Here is an 18,554-nt window from a genome sequence, read left to right on the forward strand (position 1 = left end):
CTTGACTTTGGAGTGTCCCCTTTTAGGCCCTAATCCCTTTAATCTTTACTCAGGATCCCACTGTCTGTGAGAGTGACCTTTGCGGGAAGGCATTTCTTACATGTTCTTTCCTCCAGGCCAGATGCTCCCCCGGCTTTGTGGAGAAACTGGGAATTCTGCTCCTTCAAGCTTTGGATCCCCTCAGTTCAAAAAGGGCCCGGGGGATCCTCTGGAATAAGGAATCCACCCAGTTGCCCCTTGCCTCTCTTCTACAACCTAGCTCCATTATTATTTCATGGATCCTTCAGGAGCTATGTTTCCAAGGGTTCCCCCAACAGAAATTGCTTTCTGTATGTCCCCTATTGGGTGGTTCACAATAAGTAGGGGAAGCTCTGTAATACTGCAGGTACTGCATTGCATTTGCATTGGCTTTCCTTGTGAGTTAGAGGTAAGAATGAAAAGGAGAACAGCTCATGTCCCTGAGTTGATATTGATGGAAGCATGAGGCGTTCTGTTTTTAGTTCTTACCCACACAAAACTCTCATTGAAATGAATAGATGTTTTTCCTGAATAAGGACTGACTGACAACTGAATAACGACTTCAGGATTTGGCCCTTTGAGCAGTCACTTTGTTGCGAGTGGGGGATTGTTCCACTGTGAGTTTTCATTGCTTCGGATGAGCCCCTCTTCCAAAGGGGACACGGTGTAACAGATTTTGAAACAGTTTTTGGAAACCAGAAATACACAGAATTCCACCCTATCTTTTGTAAAATCTATCCATTCAAATTCCAAGTTTCATTGAAAACTGCTTTGTATTAAACCTTTGGGCAGAGTTGAAGAGAAGCTGGAAACAAGATATGATCTCATCCTGACCATAATAATAAACCCAATAATACCAGACTTCTCTTGTTTTACATGGAACTTGTGGGCAGTGGGCCACATTTGTCTCTTTTCATTTTTGATTTGTCCATTTCAATGCTGCCATCTTGTGGGCCAGCTTGCCTGAAAGATGCTGAAACTGTTTGTTACTAAACCTATGTTCTGTAATTGCCAGCAGGCCTTTCCTACAGAGTTGTTTGCATTATTATTGCAGCCGTGTTTGTCTCAAATCCTTTCAATAGTGTTTCTGACTTCTTGTTGTTGTTTTTCATAACCAAATTTTATTGTGTGCTATTTCACAGATCAAAATGTTATGGTACGAACAATTAGCAAAAATTTATGACAGTTGGAACAGCTTCTTTGAGCCACAAGTATTACAACAAAAGTTATCTGATAATGTCTCAAAGAGCAGATGAGTTAATCAGGTCACATAAAATCAGAGTGGACCCAAACATTTATATATTCAAAAATATTTCACTAGCTTTGTTTTATTCTTCCATTTCCAAGCCTCTCTGCACTTCCTGGTTCTGCCTGGGACCAGAAGTCCTGAAAAACTCTTTTTATAAGGTTTTCAGATCAGTTTTGTAGCCTTCCTCAGAGGCATAGATAATCCTCTGAATTTTTGATGGATTATCCAAACCAATTCTCCCTGTGGTTCACCCATCACTAATTAAGAGACTTTCATTTTGTGGCTTTGGCACAATTTTTCCTTGTGACCCTCAAGCACATTTATATCACATATATTGTTGTGAGCAGAAATGTAGGTGGGCAGAGAATTGTCAGTTATCACGTATATGCTGTTGAAAGACATTGTTCTTGCATTTTAATGTAAAGCCATTGCCACTACCATACATAGGGCTTATTTATATCTAAGCTATTACTACCCTACGAGCTAGGGATGTGAGTCCCCTGCTGGTGTCTACATTGAGCTAGGACGAATATAAATAGCAGTGTAGCTGCCATAGGAGCGGCAGTGGAGGCACAACTGAGCCATGCTGAGTACAGCAGGTTTGTACTCACTATGGTTCAGCCATGCCTCTGCTGCCACTACCAGTGCTACCATGTCTACATTGCTATTTATACTCATGCTAGTTCAATGAGGAGAGCAGAGGAATAACACCCCTAGCTTCTAATGTAGATGAAGCCTAAAAAGCCCTGTGTTGGAGTGTATGGAAGAGCCATGCTGCAGCTGGATTCCCAGGTGGAATTCTGAAGCAGGAGGTCCACCACCCAATGCTCCACACTTCACAGAGCCAAATCTGCCTGTTGTTCACTCATCCCAGTCCTTTTGTTGAGGCGAATATCACTGCCGCATGGAGCAGTGGTTTCACTCCCTAGCCACATTGTGGTTGGCTCTTGTAAATGAGAAAGGTTCCTTGCCACAGTCTGGCCCATAAAACCAGGAGAAAATAGCTACATAAGTTATTTGAAGTAATTGGCTATTTTAGCTATTTCCTAGCAATCCTGATCTGTAAGGGCTTCTCAGAATTTCAAGTAGATGTGGTTATTTCCATAGACTAATCAAAGTAGTTTGTTGTTGTTGTTGTTTAAATAAAAAATCTTTGATAAATTGTATCCTTTTTCTTGCCCCACTTTCCTCTGTTCCTGCAGAGTTGCCAGCATATGGTTTCAATTGTGGATTTGGCTGGGGATCTCACAAGACTTTGTGCCACTGGGAACACGACAGCCAAGTGGATTTAAAGTGGTCAGTGCTGACTAGCAAAACTGGGCCTATTCAAGATCATACAGGTAATCATGAGTTCATGATGGAGTCAGCTTTTAGGGGAAGGGGTCATTTGTGTAGTGCCAGAGCATCTTCCAGAGCATGAGACTTTGCTGTATCTACATTCTAAAATATGTCTTTCAGTCCTGGTCTCCTGGTCTCCCGAGTGTGCTACTGCCTCCCAAGAGCAGTGTGACTTTTTGGCAGGAAATGAAGACAATCATCATTCCCAATTCCCCTGGTTGATAATTCCCTTATGGGGCACTAAGAATTCAAATGTCTACAGCAGTACCCTTCCGTCCAATCACTCACCCTGTTACTGCTATTTAACAACTAATATAATACTGAATGGATCCTTATGCATTCTTGTTAATAATGATGGATATACATCTACCAAAGGAGCAATATATAAGATATAATTGTAACTTCCAAGGCTTCTTCAAACACCCATCCATCTCAGATGGTATTCCCCTCGTCATATGTGGTTCTTCCAGAAATAACATCTCAAGGAACTGATCGGCTGGTCCTGAGGAATGCCTTTCCCAGAAGTGCCTCCCAACGCAGGCTTTGGCATAGCAGGGTAATAGATACACAGATGAGTACCAGACAGGGGAGGGCACTTCATGACCGCACAGCTTTAGTTTTAGTACTCTCTTTTTCATATGTGTAGTCTAATTAAATGTGCTAGAGATGAATACCCCCTTTCCACTTCTGCAGCCCCTTTGCCTAATGAGAATGACAAGGAAATTAGATAAAATTGGACTCCTTAAATTCTGAGACACTTTCAATTGAATCTTGAGACAAGTACAGTAGTTTCAGAAAAAAAACTTAAAATACTTTGACTATAAATGGTACTATACAAATAAATGGCATCAAATTAACTAAACGCAGTTAGCTGAAATGAAGGCTGTAATGGTGGAAAAATTGATGCAAAGTAAAGTTAAATGGTTCAGTAAGATCTGACATTGAAAGGAGGTTAAAAGCTATGTTAGCCAGAGACTGACAAAATCTAAAAGGCATGCATAAGTAAAGCTCTAATTAAGACAACGAAGACAGAGTTCCTGACCCAGCACTGCAATAATATTTTGGAAATGAGAAATATCTGCACTTTGCTACCAAAGATTACAGAGGCCGAACCTGTCTGCAGCCAAGAGCTGAAGAAATGATATTTCTTAAATGAGATTTTGTTGTTCCTGCCTAGCTCTGCTTTTTCAGGGACCTTTTTATTTCCAGTATCTAGCCTCGAGAAGTTTCCAAAGCCCCTTTCCCTCCCTCCTATTGCAACACACACAGAATTCCTAAATTTCCTCTCTGACTCAAAGATGGTCTCCCCCTGCCTTGCCTGCCATCCACTCAGTAGCACCTCCAAAATGGGTATGTAGGCAGATTACTAGCAAGCAGTGTGGCTGCACAGAACTGTAGTGATCAACAAGCTGATCAGTATCTGAAGTCACTAAAGTTAGGGAATTGCTCTTCCAGAGTTCCTTATATATTATGGAAGAGAAATTCTTAACCATTTTGAGTCACATTCTCTCATTTGCTCATGTATAAATCTGGAATAACTCTCCTGAAGTCATGTTTACTTCAATGGCACCCTCCCTGAAGCAATTGCTTTAAGACTGCAAGGCTTGCCTCACATGACTTCAGCATACACATGTGGTGTGAGGCCTCCACATAGTTATATTTGGACTGACTTCTTCCCAGCCTAGTCAGTCATGCTAACTCTTCAGTCATTTCCCTTCTCCCTTCCTGAACCCTCCGGATTTCCTTATCACCACCCTGTAGGCATACTTACACATGTATATGTTGCAGACTGAACAGAATGGAGGGCTGAGAGGAACACTCAGGCACAGAAACCTTTGCCTGAGAAGCTGAACAGAACTTTATTGCAGTAAAACTGAAAGAATCACATAATTTTCTTTTGGCTCATCCAGGCTCCTGTGCAGAGCTCTTCCAAATCTTGATCTATCCTGCATCCCCTTTGGACTGGATATGTGACTGAACAGGATTAGTCTAATAAAGCAGAAACACCCCCTTGTCACTTTAGAGAGGCCAGTTCTCTCCCCTCTACTGCCTTTAGCCCCTGCCTCCCACTGCTCTCTTCTTTCTTCCTTCCTGGTTCAGCTTTTACTGTCTCCTCCCTCGCATACTTCCCAGAGTGGCAGGGCTGGTCAGCTCCCATTAATCCAGGATGGGTGGTAGATCCCTGATGATGAGCTCGAGGGGTTTTAGCTGGTTTTCTTCGAGAAAGAAACCAACAGGACTCCACTGGCCATCACATACAGTTCCCAGCTAAAACCCCTCCAATGCATCATCAAGGATCTACAATCCATCCTGGACAATGATCCCACACTTTCACAGACCTTGGGTGGCAAGCGAGTCCTCGCCCACAGACAGCCTGCCAACCTGAAGCATATTCTCACCAGTAACTGCACACCGCATCATAGTAACTCCAACTCAGGAACTAATCCATGCAACAAACCTCGATGCCAACTCTGCCCACATATCTACACCAGCGACACCATCACAGGACCTAACCAGATCAACCACACCATCACCGGTTCATTCACCTGCACATCCACCAATGTAATATACGCCATCATATGCCAGCAATTCCCCTCTGCTATGTACATCGGCCAAACCAGACTTCAAAGAGAAACTGTTGAGCTTCAGTTCATCTGCAAATTTGACACCATCAGCTCAGGATTCAACAAAGACTGTGAATGGCTTGCCAACTACAAAACCAGTTTCTCTCTCTTGGTTTTCACACCTCAGCTGCTAGAAGAGGGCCTCATCCTCCCTGATTGAACTAACCTCCTTATCTCTAGCTTGCTTCTTGCTTGCTTATATATACCTGCCCCTGGAAATTTCCACTACATGCATCTGACGAAGTGGGTATTCACCCACGAAAGCTCATGCTCCAAAACATCTGTTAGTCTATAAGGTGCCACAAGACTCTTTAAAAGCAGCAAAGAATCCTGTGGCACCTTATAGACTAACAGACGTTTTGGAGCATGAGCTTTCGTGGGTGAATACCCACTTCTTCAGATGCAAGTGGGTATTCACCCACGAAAGCTCATGCTCCAAAACGTCTGTTAGTCTATAAGGTGCCACAGGATTCTTTGCTGCTTTTACAGATCCAGACTAACACGGCTACCCCTCTGATACTTGACAAGACTCTTTGCTGCTCCTAAAAAAAATAAACACTGCACAATTTAAAAACAGAGTTAAAATAGTCCTTCACACAATAATTGTAGGGCAAACCAAGGTGTATTTCTATCTAGACTGGTGCACCATGGATGTCTCTTGTCAGTAGGCGAACACTGAAAACCAGAACATTCATTGTTGTAATGAGCATGCCTTAGTCTCCTTTCCTGGGCAGTTGCGAATGACCTCTGCATGCCTTAGCCGTGAACATCAATCATGGTGCTACAGTTCAGTTCACTATCAGACTTATACATGATCATGGTGAATTACAAAAAGTCATTAGCTGTGATTTACAACTAAAAGAAGTTATCACTAATGTATATATTTTTTTAAATTCCCAAAGTAAATACTCCCGCTAGCTTAACATTGTGACTCTTGACTGATAAATCTGGAAGAGGACAGAGTGATTTGGAATATTTTGGTTTGTTAGACTAACAAAAAATGAAACTTGGTCACTGTTTCTAATACACTATTATTGTGACAGCAGGAGATGGCAATTTCATTTTCTCACAAGCTGACGAAAACCAGAAAGGCAAGGTTGCACGGCTGCTAAGCCCTGTGATTTACTCTCAGAACTCTGCCCACTGCATGACTTTCTGGTATCATATGTCTGGGCCCCATGTTGGCACTTTGAAGATCAAACTGAGATACCAGAAGCCAGATGAATATGATCAGGTTCTGTGGATATTGAGTGGACATCAGGGGAACTGCTGGAAAGAAGGACGTGTCCTTCTTCATAAGTCTGTGAAACATTATCAGGTAAGATTGGTTGGATTTGTTCTGGGGCAACAAGGTCAAGGTCTGAGAGACTGTTCTGGCTATATTTCACATGAGATAGTAGAAAATGTCAAGGAACAATTTTTGTAGGCACTATTGTAGCTGCATGTGGGATGTTGTTGCTGTGACAATAACAACAATGGCATATTTCTTGGAATTCTAGATAACGGTAATACAAGCAATTTGTTGCAGAAGGCTAGATGAACTGCTTTACAAATCATCTGTCACCTTTTGTAAAGTTTTCAGCCTCACTACATCTCTTGTTCTCAATTTAAAAGTCTTTAGAAAAGGTGTGAAATTACATAATGCAATATTGGTATGCAAGAAATATTGACCAAAAACAAGTAAAGTATATGCACATGTGACATCATGTGAATTTAAGCTGGATGCTTTTTTAAAGAACTGTTTGAGAAATCTTGAACACAGTTATTGGGTATTAACACTAAAGCCAATGTGAAATTATTTAATTTTGCCAGGTGGTTGTTGAGGGAGAAATTGGAAAAGGACACGGAGGAATTGCTGTAGATGACATTAATATTGACAACCACATAACACAAGAGGATTGCAGAAGTAAGTATGACTAGCAAGAAATCACAAAAATCTCACCCAGAACACTATTCATCCTGCTCTAATGGCTGCTGTTTTGCTAAGAAAGAGTTATATCATGCAATTGATTGATTTTTTGATTACAGTGAGAGTTTTGCACTCTAAACAAGGTCATGATATGTCCTACTGCATTAGTCTTTACTCAGGCAAAACTCCCAATTAAGTCAAGGACTGCATGGCACTATCTTAGATGAAGTAATTCTGAAATACCAACCCCTAACTGAGGATAGCATTCCAAGATGAGGCAACAATATACTCACAGAAGACAGACATTAAAAGGTCTTTTAGATCATCATGTTGCTAATCTTTTAAGGTCCCTTTGTATCATTTCTTTGTTCTAACTGATGTTCAGAATTCCAACCAATTTAGTCTAATCAGTGAACATGAACATGCTACTTACACCCTCTTCTAGATCATCAGTGGCTATATTGTATCAGACTGATCCTCACAGTGATCCTAGCCCAGCCCCACTAATCACCTTCCCCAAAGCTTAATGCATTTATCATTACCGTTTATTTACAGTATTTTAGTCAGTTTTCAAAATACACACTAAATGTTCCTATCTCTGCCAATATGAATTAATATTTATGATAAGATTTTGCAAAGCACTGTATCACATGCCTTAAGAAAACCCAGATAGATCACATCTGCCTTGTTCCTTTCATCTGCTAAATCTTTAATTCAGCATTGGTTGTGACCTGATTTCCCTACTACCGCGCCTTCTAGAGGTGTGGAACACTGAGTGATGTAAGAACATGGCACAGTCAGCCTCTCAGTGGGAAAGATGGATATTTATATCTGAAAGTATCTAGACAGTTCAGACCTTTAATTCCTGATCAGTCTCTAGTTACTCCATTCACTAATAACTCTATGGATAGAGCATACTGCAGTTACTCTGGCAGCAATCCCAGCTGTACACCAAGTGCAAAGTCCTGCCCCCACCCCATTGTCTTTTAAGAGCCTTATGTAACGATGCTGCCACGGGAGATGAGGAATAGAACCCAAGACCCTCAGCACCAGTTTCTGTCGTTTGAGCTAACATCATAACCTACAGTAAGCTCTTATCCTCTGTGTCCACTGGCAGGGGACAAAACTTAGCCAGCATGTTACACATACGTGCAGTAAATCCACTGTGGCTTCACTGCAGGTGGATGGGGCAGGATTTGAGGAAACTATACACTCCCTACATAGTGTATATGCAGGTGTGCGGCTGTGTGGGGCACCCTACATGCTGTCATGCACTGGTTGTTTAGGACAAGCCAGTTCCTCCAGCAATCTCCCCCATGTTAAGCAGGACATTAAGACCATAAGCCAAGCGACAGAGCATCTCCTGTCCCACACAGTTGGCTCTGTTGGGAAGGATAACTCTCTAGTTACACCCCACCCCCAGTTCAGTTACTCAGGCTGGATGCTGGTCAAGGGATTTGGACCTTTGAGTTCAAATCAAGAGCCCGATCCTGCAACCCTTACTTACACAAGTAGTCCTATTGCAGTCAGTGGAACTACTTTTGTGATTATTACTTCTCTGATTAAGGGTTGCAGGATTGGACACCAAAACTGTAAATACAATGAATGAGATGCTAATTTCTCATACTGATTTCTCTTTCCCAGACATGGAAAACCCCTGCTGATAACTCTAAAATTGTGCCAAGATTGGGCGGAGGGGAGTTTTTAAACCTTTCTTTTTTCTCCATTAATTTTCAAAGTCCCATCGTAATGAACAGCTCTTTCAAGCTGACATAATGATGCTCTGACACAGAAAAATCTGCAATACCATTATTGCCAGCATGATAGTCAATCAGTGTTTGTAACCCTAATAATCAATGTCATTTCTCTTTGCTTCATTAGAATCAACTGATGGGGAGAATGAAATAGATGAAGAAGACCCAGAAATTAATCAAACGGGTAAAAATGGTCTTTTGTTAAAATGGAATAAATTAAAAGGCGCATTTTCATGTGAATTTGAGTATTTATTATCATTCCATTTCACTAAATAAAATTAAATAATCATATACAGTATTGAATATTTATGGTTTATCTGTAGATGCCATTTATATTTTGCACAATATAAAATATATCTAATATATTTAAAGAGGTTTTAAATAGGTATAAATAATAAGCGTCCATCAGATTGTAAAGAATAGTAGCATAAAACTACTCGTTCTAAAGCTCATCATATAACGCAAGCCTGGTCAGAATTTTCTTGTCTATAAGTGATCTCCAGCGCTGAAGGAAATAGTATAATTTATGTTCATGCCATACCCGGGTAATTAGGCTCAAAACTCTCCTGGCTAATAATTTCTCTCAGTGCACTGAAAATGTAACTTGATGATCAATCTACCAAAGCCATGCAGTTTTCTCCAGCAGTAATAATGATAGTTCTAAATATACTGATCTCTCAACATATTCATTAAAGGTATCATAATTGCCACATTAACCTGATAAAAGAATAGCCCCAATATGCTCATAGTTTGCAGTCAAAGAGGCTAATCCTGCTTCCACTGAATTCAATACAAATGTTACTATTGAATGAATGGAAGCAAGATAAATCTAGAGATCCCTTTCAGTTTTTACTATAAAGCTAGCAGGTTTTATAGACTCATCATATCTTTGTAATAAATCCAGATGGAGATGGGGGAAGTCATTGTGCCATCAACTGAATATTTTACATAAGGAGGCAGAACAAGTTCATGTGTTAAGTGCTTTTTCCCCTGTACCTGTCTCAGGGCCTGATTCTGATCTCTGAAAGCCAAAGTAGTCATGTTTTATAAAGTGACAGAATACTGACAAAGATGAACACTGCCTTCTTCAAACCGGATACCAATGACTCCCACTGCCTCACTCAAATTCTGAAGCAGAAGAATAATACCCTAAATGAGCCACAGCAAACTCAGAGATAAGAGTCCAACTTGAAATAGTATCCGGGCCATACTATAGTTTTTACCTGTAAATTATCTCCCCAAAGAAACTGGGTTTTCAAACTATGCATCGATTTTTGTCAAAGCCTAGACATTCTTCCTCCAAACCTCACCTCCATTCCCAAAGAAACCAGTGCATTTTTAGCCTGAGTTGCATATACTCATTCTTATACTCAGTCCTGTGAATGCTGCAATTATTTATTCCATTTCAGGGTTTACTCCTCAGAATCATGAGAATGAAGACCATTACAGTGATAACGTCGCAAGGAAGCAAGGCAATGTGCTGAAGACCCTAGACCCCATTCTTATTACCATTATAGCCATGAGTGCGCTCGGGGTGCTTTTAGGAGCCATCTGTGGAGTCGTCCTGTATTGTGCCTGTTGGCACAATGGAATGTCAGACAGGAACTTATCTGCACTGGAGAATTACAATTTTGAACTTGTGGATGGAGTAAAATTGAAAAAAGATAAACTAAACACACAGAATTCTTATTCAGAAGCATGAAAGTAAAAAGCAGCTAAAGAAGTTTCAAGAGAATTGGAATGAAAGGACATATCGTGATTGTGCTGGGGAACTGTCGATCTTCTTTTACTGTATAGGCTGAAAAGTGCGTTGATAACGCTGAGCCAAGCTTTTCTCAGGAGCTTCAATGAGTGTAACTGATAAACATGGACAACAATCTGTGTTAACAATCTGAATCATGTACAGTCTGCTTTTTCTGTTGGTTTTATTTGAAATAATCAAATGCTGGTGTTGAGACCAAGTATGGTTGATTTATAATTCATTTTGTCTTTCCTTTTCTCCTTCTCTCTTGTTTTTCTTTTATGGATAATTTTATTTTTATTGTGCAAAATCCGAGATGCTGTCACAAAGTGTATTCTGTGGGGTCCTTTTGATGGACATGCTGTCTGTAGCTCAGTGCCCAGAAAATATTGGAGTAACGGCAATTTAGTGGACTCCTGCACCTGTATTTTGTGTATAATTGCTCGTGTTGTGTGTAGGCAAAGAAAGGTTAGGGTGTTTTTGAAGAGTACTGTAGCATCAGTACTGATTTAGTGTGTCAGCTCTGTTTACGAAGCAATACGGTCAAATTTTATTGATGTTTTTCAGTGTTGTACTAAACTTCGTGCTTGTGAATTCCATACAAGAATATGTGCCATCATCAGACACAACTGGCAAACGAGTGTACTGCCTAGAATCTAAACAAAAAGTCCTTGGCACTGACTAGTGTATGTCCTCTCAAGTGCCTTTTTGTTTGTACTGCTTTTCATTGTGTTAACATTAACTACAGCTCTGTTTCCCTCCAGTTAAAGCCCTTGTCTTTAATCATATTCTGGTGGCTCACTGACTAAAAAGAAAGTATATTTTAGTGTAAGACAGTAGCCTCGGAAAGGCAAGGGCTAATCATATTTGACAACTTAGCTTGATTGTTCTGCTTTCTGTATTTCAATTTCATGTCTCTTGACCCTTTTGTATAAAGCTGCAATATTCCCTTTTATTGTTCTTTCATATAGAATGTATTTTCAAACATAAACTCTCTCTTTCTCTCTCTCTTTCTCTCTGAGTAGATTGCGTAAGCATTTGCCATTGTAAAGGAAAGAAAATTGCAGCTTTAACTTGCTGGTAATGGCAAAGGATTTTACTAGACTTTGTGTTTAAAAAAAATAAGGGAAAATTCATAATCCTCCAAAGTCGAACTTTGGGTTTCTTGTTAACAGCATAAAGTGACAGTATCTTTTTTCCTTAGTCATGAAACATGTATTTTACCCAATCCAAGATGCCTACTAATAGATAGTTACAGATGAGAAAATTACTAAGAATTTCCTTATTGAAAGATTGCCTCCAAAACAAGAAACATTCCCCTCTCCTGGTTCTATTCTCCCCTTGAAGTTTGTATGTATTCATGCTAATCAGGGTTACTCCTGGGTACTGGGGGCAGAATAAGATCCCACACTGTACACAGAACATGAAAATTTAGGACAGGTTATATCAAACGGTGTCCAGGTCTTTCGGCTATCGGCTACAAATGAGTAAGCAGCACTCTTTATAGGGCATACTGCTTTTTGGATAGATACCTCCAGCTTTTTGGATAGATACAGCTAGTTGAATACTGTAAACAAATATTCACAAATAATGTGTTTGATATTTGATGTGACAAATTTGTCAAATATTTGTTCAACAAATAATACTCAACCACTTATGCAGCTGATCCAACAAGGTAAGAAGAAATTAGTTACAGAGGGCAAGATTGTCACTGCCCTTTGGTATCCAGGTAGGGGAGTAATGGTATGTGAGAACCATTCCCACAGCCCTTTAATGGCCTGGCTGATCACTGTTGCAGATTAAAGTGAGAAAATGGCCTTCTTGCACAAGCAAGTGTGTGGGGACTGGGGCAAAAGGGGTGGAAATGGACAGAACATTGATTCCACATGTCCCTAGTATACCAACCAGTGGATTTATTTCAACATAAAGGTGTTGGGGGAAGCGAGTCCCAGTAAAGCATCGCAGTAATTTGCTTCCTCCTTGAAACAAAGTGGAACCAGGGAAAGAATTGTTAATTTTAAGACGCATAGTTCTTTCCCAAGGCTGCTTCCATAGGACACCTATGCAGTATCTCTATGCAGAGCTAGGACTAAGTACGGTCTCAATCTAGCCCTGAATAATTTAAGTGATAAATGTAATCAATATTCATTAGATAAGTGGTTCCAGGTATATTATTCAACCAGTCCAAATGATAGACCAGAAAGACTTACAGAAAATCCATGAGCATCCTTGTAACAGGGCAGTGGGGATGAGAAAGTGTAAGTATTTTACAATAAGACAAAATAGAAAAAAAAAACCTATTAGTTGCTAATACTATGAACTCTTTCAGGAACATAAGAAAAAGATAGAAAACCTTCAAAAGGTAGAGATTTAGGGTGAAATCCTGCCCTTATTCAAATCACTGGCAAAACTCCCATTGATTCCACTGGGGCCAGGATTTTTATCCATCATGTCCAACTCATACAGTAATCTAACCATATTGGTATCAAGACAGCTAGTTAATTATCCCAAAGAAGATTGTTTTTCAAAATTCTTTTCACTGCACTTGTATCACAGTAGTGCAATTTAATTGCATTAGGGTCTGTTCTTCCTTAGATAAGAAAATGTACATTCTATTAACCTACATGAATGTATCGCCTTACGAAAAAAATCCAAATTTGGGGCCTGATCCAAAGTCTTTCCAGTAATTTCAATGGATTTTAGATCAACTCTTGGTCTTGGTGTAATCTGAATTGAAAAACTTGTTAAGAAACAAAACAATAATACATCTCCCTTGGGTATCCAGCCCTTATTATCAAAATAAGAATATAGCACTGATGATTTGATTTCTCTGAAGGTAATGAAATGAAAGTTGCCCTTCAATAAAGGAAAAATGATACTGCAACTTTACATTGAAAAAGTATCTTGCACTGATAAATATATTTAAAAAATTATATGTTTATAAAGTTATTAATTTGTAAAGGCAGTGTTACAAAATGTTCAGTTTATATTGTTTTAGATTGTTTCATAATTTTAAATGTAAAATAACATATTTTTTCTTTATTGAAAAAACTATAAAAATCTTCTGTAGTAAAATGATTTCATTTTACTGGTATATTATTCCTTCATGTTTTGTACCATCATAAAATTTTGTGCAAATTTTTTTTACAGAAATTTTTATTTTCTATGACAATATGACACTTGTAAATTGTTGTTTCAAATGAACAGTGAAGCCTTAACTTTAAATGACATTTGTATTCTCAGTCACTAAGTAGAATAAAAACCACATAGAACTGAACTGTAACTTAAAATTTCCAAACTATGACTACTACATTCCAAAGAAACAGTTGAATTAAACATTTTCATAAAATATCCCATATCTGATGCCTTTTATTATGCCTAGATGGATTGTTTTTAAAATAGCTTTTATTTTTAATATCTTGTAACAAGCACAATATATTAATAGAGTCTCATTTGCTAGAAGAGAATATCACTGCTTAGAATAAAAGGATGAGACACAATATTTTACTTGACTCAATCTGCATTAACTGAAATTGAACTCATACGAGCCCGAAGGCTGCCACCATTATTCACGAGAGTGAAATTTACCCCTTTGCAGAAATTCAGCAAAGGAATAATGCACCACATAAGTTCTATGGCCTTGATCCTGCAGCCTGATTTGCGCAGGTGGATCCAAACACCCAGTGCAGAATTCTTTTGAAATCAACGGGCCTATCCAGGTACAGTGTTCTGCTCATGCAGCTCAGATTGCAGGATCAGGGTCTAGGTAATATTCATCTAAATGCATTTTACTTATATGAGTAAACGTTGCAAAAGCAGGCTCTCAGGGCCCAATCCTGCAATCACTGTAGTACTGAACTTCCACTGATTTCAGTGCAAATTTTGAGTACAAATCACCTACAGGAATAGCAATATTGTCACGTAGTTTGGGCCCAGACCTTGCATAAATTGCAAGTTGTATATTTTATTAGCTATGCCCTTTACATTATATTTACCCACGTTTCTTTTTAATATTGATCCATGTCAATTTTAAACTTTCTAAAAGCCCTATTCTTATTTTAAGTTGCATACATAAACAAGTTCATGGTCTTCAATTATTTATATACATTTTTCTTTATCTACTTTACCACCATAGGCGGAAAACATCACAGAAATTATTACTCACAATGCTGATGATTATAATGATTGATCAGGAAGCACTGATCAGGATGGATGTTGTGACTTGCTGTATAAAATGTGAGATACTGCTATGGAGATATGCCCATGCATGGTGTTGCTTTCTGCCCAGGCCTGGAGTTGCTCACAAGAACTATTTGGAAAAGCAGGTTTCAGAATAATCAGCAAACCCAGATTCCTTATAATTCATTTTATTTCACTGTTGCAGATGGAGATGAGGTGGTGTGAAGAATACAGCTACAGAATTAGTCCACCTTCGGTCACTTTTAGGAAAGTGGAGAAACAGTTTTGAGTTCAAGTTAAAAGAAATCTGTCTTTCCTTCATTTACTGGAAATGAATTAGCCTAGAATCTAATGGATCCTTAACATTAGCCCTTCAATCTTGCATGCAGCATACATATGGGTTGGACTGACCTAATACATTGTGGGGCAATATGCTTGTTAGCCCAATCAGTCTTTGCAGAATTTAGGCTTTCATTTAAAAAAATAAGTTCTAATCCTTTTGGGTGCAAAGAAAACCTTCTAAACAATAGACAGACAGAAACAATAGAGGTGTTAGCTGCAGCCATTCATTGATAGGAGAAGCCCAGTGGTGACAATCTAAATGTCAGCATTAGTAACTTTGTCTGTGCTCATAACTGAAGCAGCAAGATTCAGTGATTCTGGGAGCTTGAGCAGACTTTGGGATTCTGGGGTGGAGATGGAAATAGAGTACCAGTGCATTTTTCCTCCAATACAGCCAGTGTCCAGCAATTTCACCATGCAATTCCCATTGCTAAATGTAAGGTTCTTGGGAGGCTATGGGCCTACCCAGGGTGCTCTGCAAGAACGAGGCCCACACACACTGTGAGTTATTGGCTTTAATGAAGGTAAAGTGACACACCTGCAACGGGGACTCCTGGCGTTGCTGTCACGGAGGCGGGGAACCCAGCACACCAAAGCTCGGCCTGGTATGGCGTCCAAGGGCAGGATCGTAATCATGCAGCTATATATACAAAACACAAACACAGCTCATACATAAGAAAATAGGGGCTTTCCACAGGCTGAGTCCGCCCTTTGGCTAATGGCCATGCAAACTGGTTCTAACCAGTTAACAGCAAGTTATAACTGGCATGCTGTGCCCTACAGTAACCGGCTGCCGAGAAAGCGGAAATACCCTAGCTAGGCTGTAACACAGTCTTCCGCGGTTCCCTACACTAAGGAAAGCAATACACAGCTAAACTCCTGTACATCTTGGAAAACACAAAGATCAAAATCAAAGGAATTCATGCACTTTCACATAAACACAAAAATCCTACCATGTCTCCTCTTTTTATTTTCTCAACCCCCCTAATCATCATTGTCAAAGCTGATTCCCCACTCTGGCACTTCGAGTGCAGATGGTGGGGGCCCACAAGGATTCTAAAAATTAATACTGGCCACTCCAGGCTTGCATTAAACTTCCAAGGTTACAGCTTTTCTCTGACGTTGGATGCATAGATGCTGCCACCACCCAAATGCAAAAACCCCTTTAAGAATCCAGGAAGGCGCACTTGAGAATTCCTTCCTGTAGGGTACCCTCAAGCCCTTTCACCTCCCACCCCAGGGAAGAGCTGAGAAAGAAAAAGGAAATCAGCTGTTGTCAACAGCTAACTAAACAAGATGTGCACAAACCTCTTAGGACACAAAATCCAATCCTGTTTTTAAAAAAGGTAATTTTTATTTAAAACAAAAAGAAAATACATTTGAAAACTCAGGCTATTACTAGATTTACAAAACCTACTTACAAAAACCTAACTGTGTCTTCCTAGACATTTCCTGATCTACTTACATATCTGGGGGTTTCAAGTGAGTAGTTTCTATGTATGATTCAGATGATTTTTCATACCTGGTCCCAGCATAGTTCCAGCCCTGTCTCTGTTTCACCTCGAGAACAACAGACAGACCGACAAAGGGGAAATTTTTTCCCAATTTTAAAAAGTTCTAGCATTCCTATTGGCTCTTTTGGTCAGGTGCCCACTCCCTTCCTTTTACCTATGCAGGGAGACTTTTTAACCCTTTACAGGTAAAGCAAGTAGAGAACAACTACTAAGAGGGATTTTATAGCTAATTGGCTGGCTGGGTCCATGAAAGGGAGCTCCCCCTTCCTTCCCCCGTTCATTTATCACAATTGCATAATCTCATCTACATGCTAACTGAAATGCACCACCCTGTGCAGATGGTCAGCAAATGGCTTGTGCAACACTTGCTGCAGATTACCTAGCAAAGAGCTTTTAAATGGTGTGCATGTTCATTACTAGCTTAGAATCATGGCTCCGTGGATGAGAGAGAGACCCAAGATTTCAAATATGGAAAATGGAATTCTGCATTTTCCACCATATGAAGGAGTTAGTGCAAGAATGAATGGCTGCTGAGTCCTTTACTTGGTATTCAGCAAACCTCTACATGGTCACAAAGTGCAATGCAAGTGGAGCAGCCCCATCTAGGGCACAGGTGACAGTTGGATTTATGAGATAACATAGGGGCACAGCCTCAGAACTGTAACACATCCATAGGAGGATTCTGCAGGATAGTAAGCTTTGTTTTCATGCTGCTAAAAGCTGCTACATTTGCTATTCCTACCTAAAACAAGGAGCCAAGGGGCACACTCTCAGCTTTCATTAGCCATGACCCAGACAATGAGTTTTATTGCCATAAACATGGAATTGTAACTGGCAAAGGTGGTTAATACATGCTGGCATCTCATGTGTACATTGAAGAAGACAAGGATTTTTAAAAATACTTAATAATACTTTGCCGCCGTATGGCATCACCTATCCAAAGAGCAAGAAGCACTTTTCATAACACCAGTGAATTAAGCCTCTCGGTACCCTTATGAGATAGAAAGTATTGGGAGGCTCAGATTAGTTATGCATCTTACCCATGGACACACTGCAGGTATTTGATAGAGCTAGGAATAGAACTTGGACTTTCATACTAATGCTTTCGCTACATATCCATCCTAGCTTTGCTGTAGGATTTTACTCCACAATACTCAGGAGATAACAGCAAACTCAAATATACTGCACTCAGCAAGGAGCTTTCCCTTTCACTGTCTCTAGTGAAGGTGCTTTTCCAGGAAAACCATGGATGAGCAGGAAGACCTGCTAGCCTGACACCGAAGAAAAGCCTGGTTTGGGCAAAAATCATGGGAGAAATTTTTCAAGAACTTGTGTGAAGATGCGCTGCAGTGATGACAAGGCCTTGTGCATAAAGACAGAGGCAAAGCTCTTTTCATTTGTAGGCTTGTTTTCCCTCTAGTAAATTTATTAAACTTACTGGCCCTTCTTTTTTTTTGGCAGAGTTTATTTTGAGGTGGACCGGAAAGAGGCCATTGGGTCTGTGTTTGTGCAGATCCAGCAGTCAGGAACACTATACCAGGACTGTGGTCCCCACCTCCACTCCTACAAAACCTGCTCAAGCTTTGTGTGCAGAGAGGCGAATTGAACCCTGAAGTACACCAATAAGCCCCATTAATGTTAAATGAGTTACCATAAACAACTAGAGGGAGGCCACTGTAAAGCATGCAACTCATCCAGTACACAGTGAACACAGCTGATGTCCAATGGCATGATTTTAATATTAGAGCTTTGTAATCATACTAAAATATGGTGTATATTTAAAACTTCAGTTCTTTCATGTCATTTCCTTTACTCACTGTCTTTTAAAATGCTGCAAACTCACTGTTTACATCAACTCTTGTTCCAAGTACTGTACATTAAATTGT

The 18,554-nt window shown here is 39.8% G+C and overlaps 1 protein-coding gene and 1 long non-coding RNA gene across 5 annotated transcripts in view; one reads left to right on the forward strand and one right to left on the reverse strand.

Moving 5' to 3' along the window:
* NRP1 (neuropilin 1) overlaps nucleotides 1-13,984 on the forward strand; it is a 151,001-nt gene extending 137,017 nt beyond the window's left edge. For 2 of the 4 annotated variants that reach the window (XM_030550189.1, XM_030550191.1), the window contains exons 14-18: nucleotides 2,470-2,607; nucleotides 6,273-6,547; nucleotides 7,042-7,135; nucleotides 9,020-9,076; nucleotides 10,302-13,984. In XM_030550189.1, the coding sequence (XP_030406049.1) occupies nucleotides 2,470-2,607; nucleotides 6,273-6,547; nucleotides 7,042-7,135; nucleotides 9,020-9,076; nucleotides 10,302-10,594 (857 nt within the window). In that variant the 3' untranslated portion in view covers nucleotides 10,595-13,984. The remainder of the gene's footprint in view (nucleotides 1-2,469; nucleotides 2,608-6,272; nucleotides 6,548-7,041; nucleotides 7,136-9,019; nucleotides 9,077-10,301) is intronic. The other 2 variants (XM_030550192.1, XM_030550190.1) reach the window with 1 other exon arrangement.
* Nucleotides 1-16,202, reverse strand: part of LOC115645491 — a 49,916-nt gene extending 33,714 nt beyond the window's left edge. Inside the window, exon 1 of the long non-coding RNA XR_003998760.1 lies at nucleotides 15,693-16,202. This is a non-coding gene — a long non-coding RNA (uncharacterized LOC115645491). The remainder of the gene's footprint in view (nucleotides 1-15,692) is intronic.
* Between the last annotated feature and the right edge of the window lie 2,352 nt (nucleotides 16,203-18,554).

This window comes from Gopherus evgoodei, chromosome 2 (genome assembly GCF_007399415.2).
Source record: "Gopherus evgoodei ecotype Sinaloan lineage chromosome 2, rGopEvg1_v1.p, whole genome shotgun sequence".
NCBI classification, from domain to species: domain Eukaryota; kingdom Metazoa; phylum Chordata; order Testudines; family Testudinidae; genus Gopherus; species Gopherus evgoodei.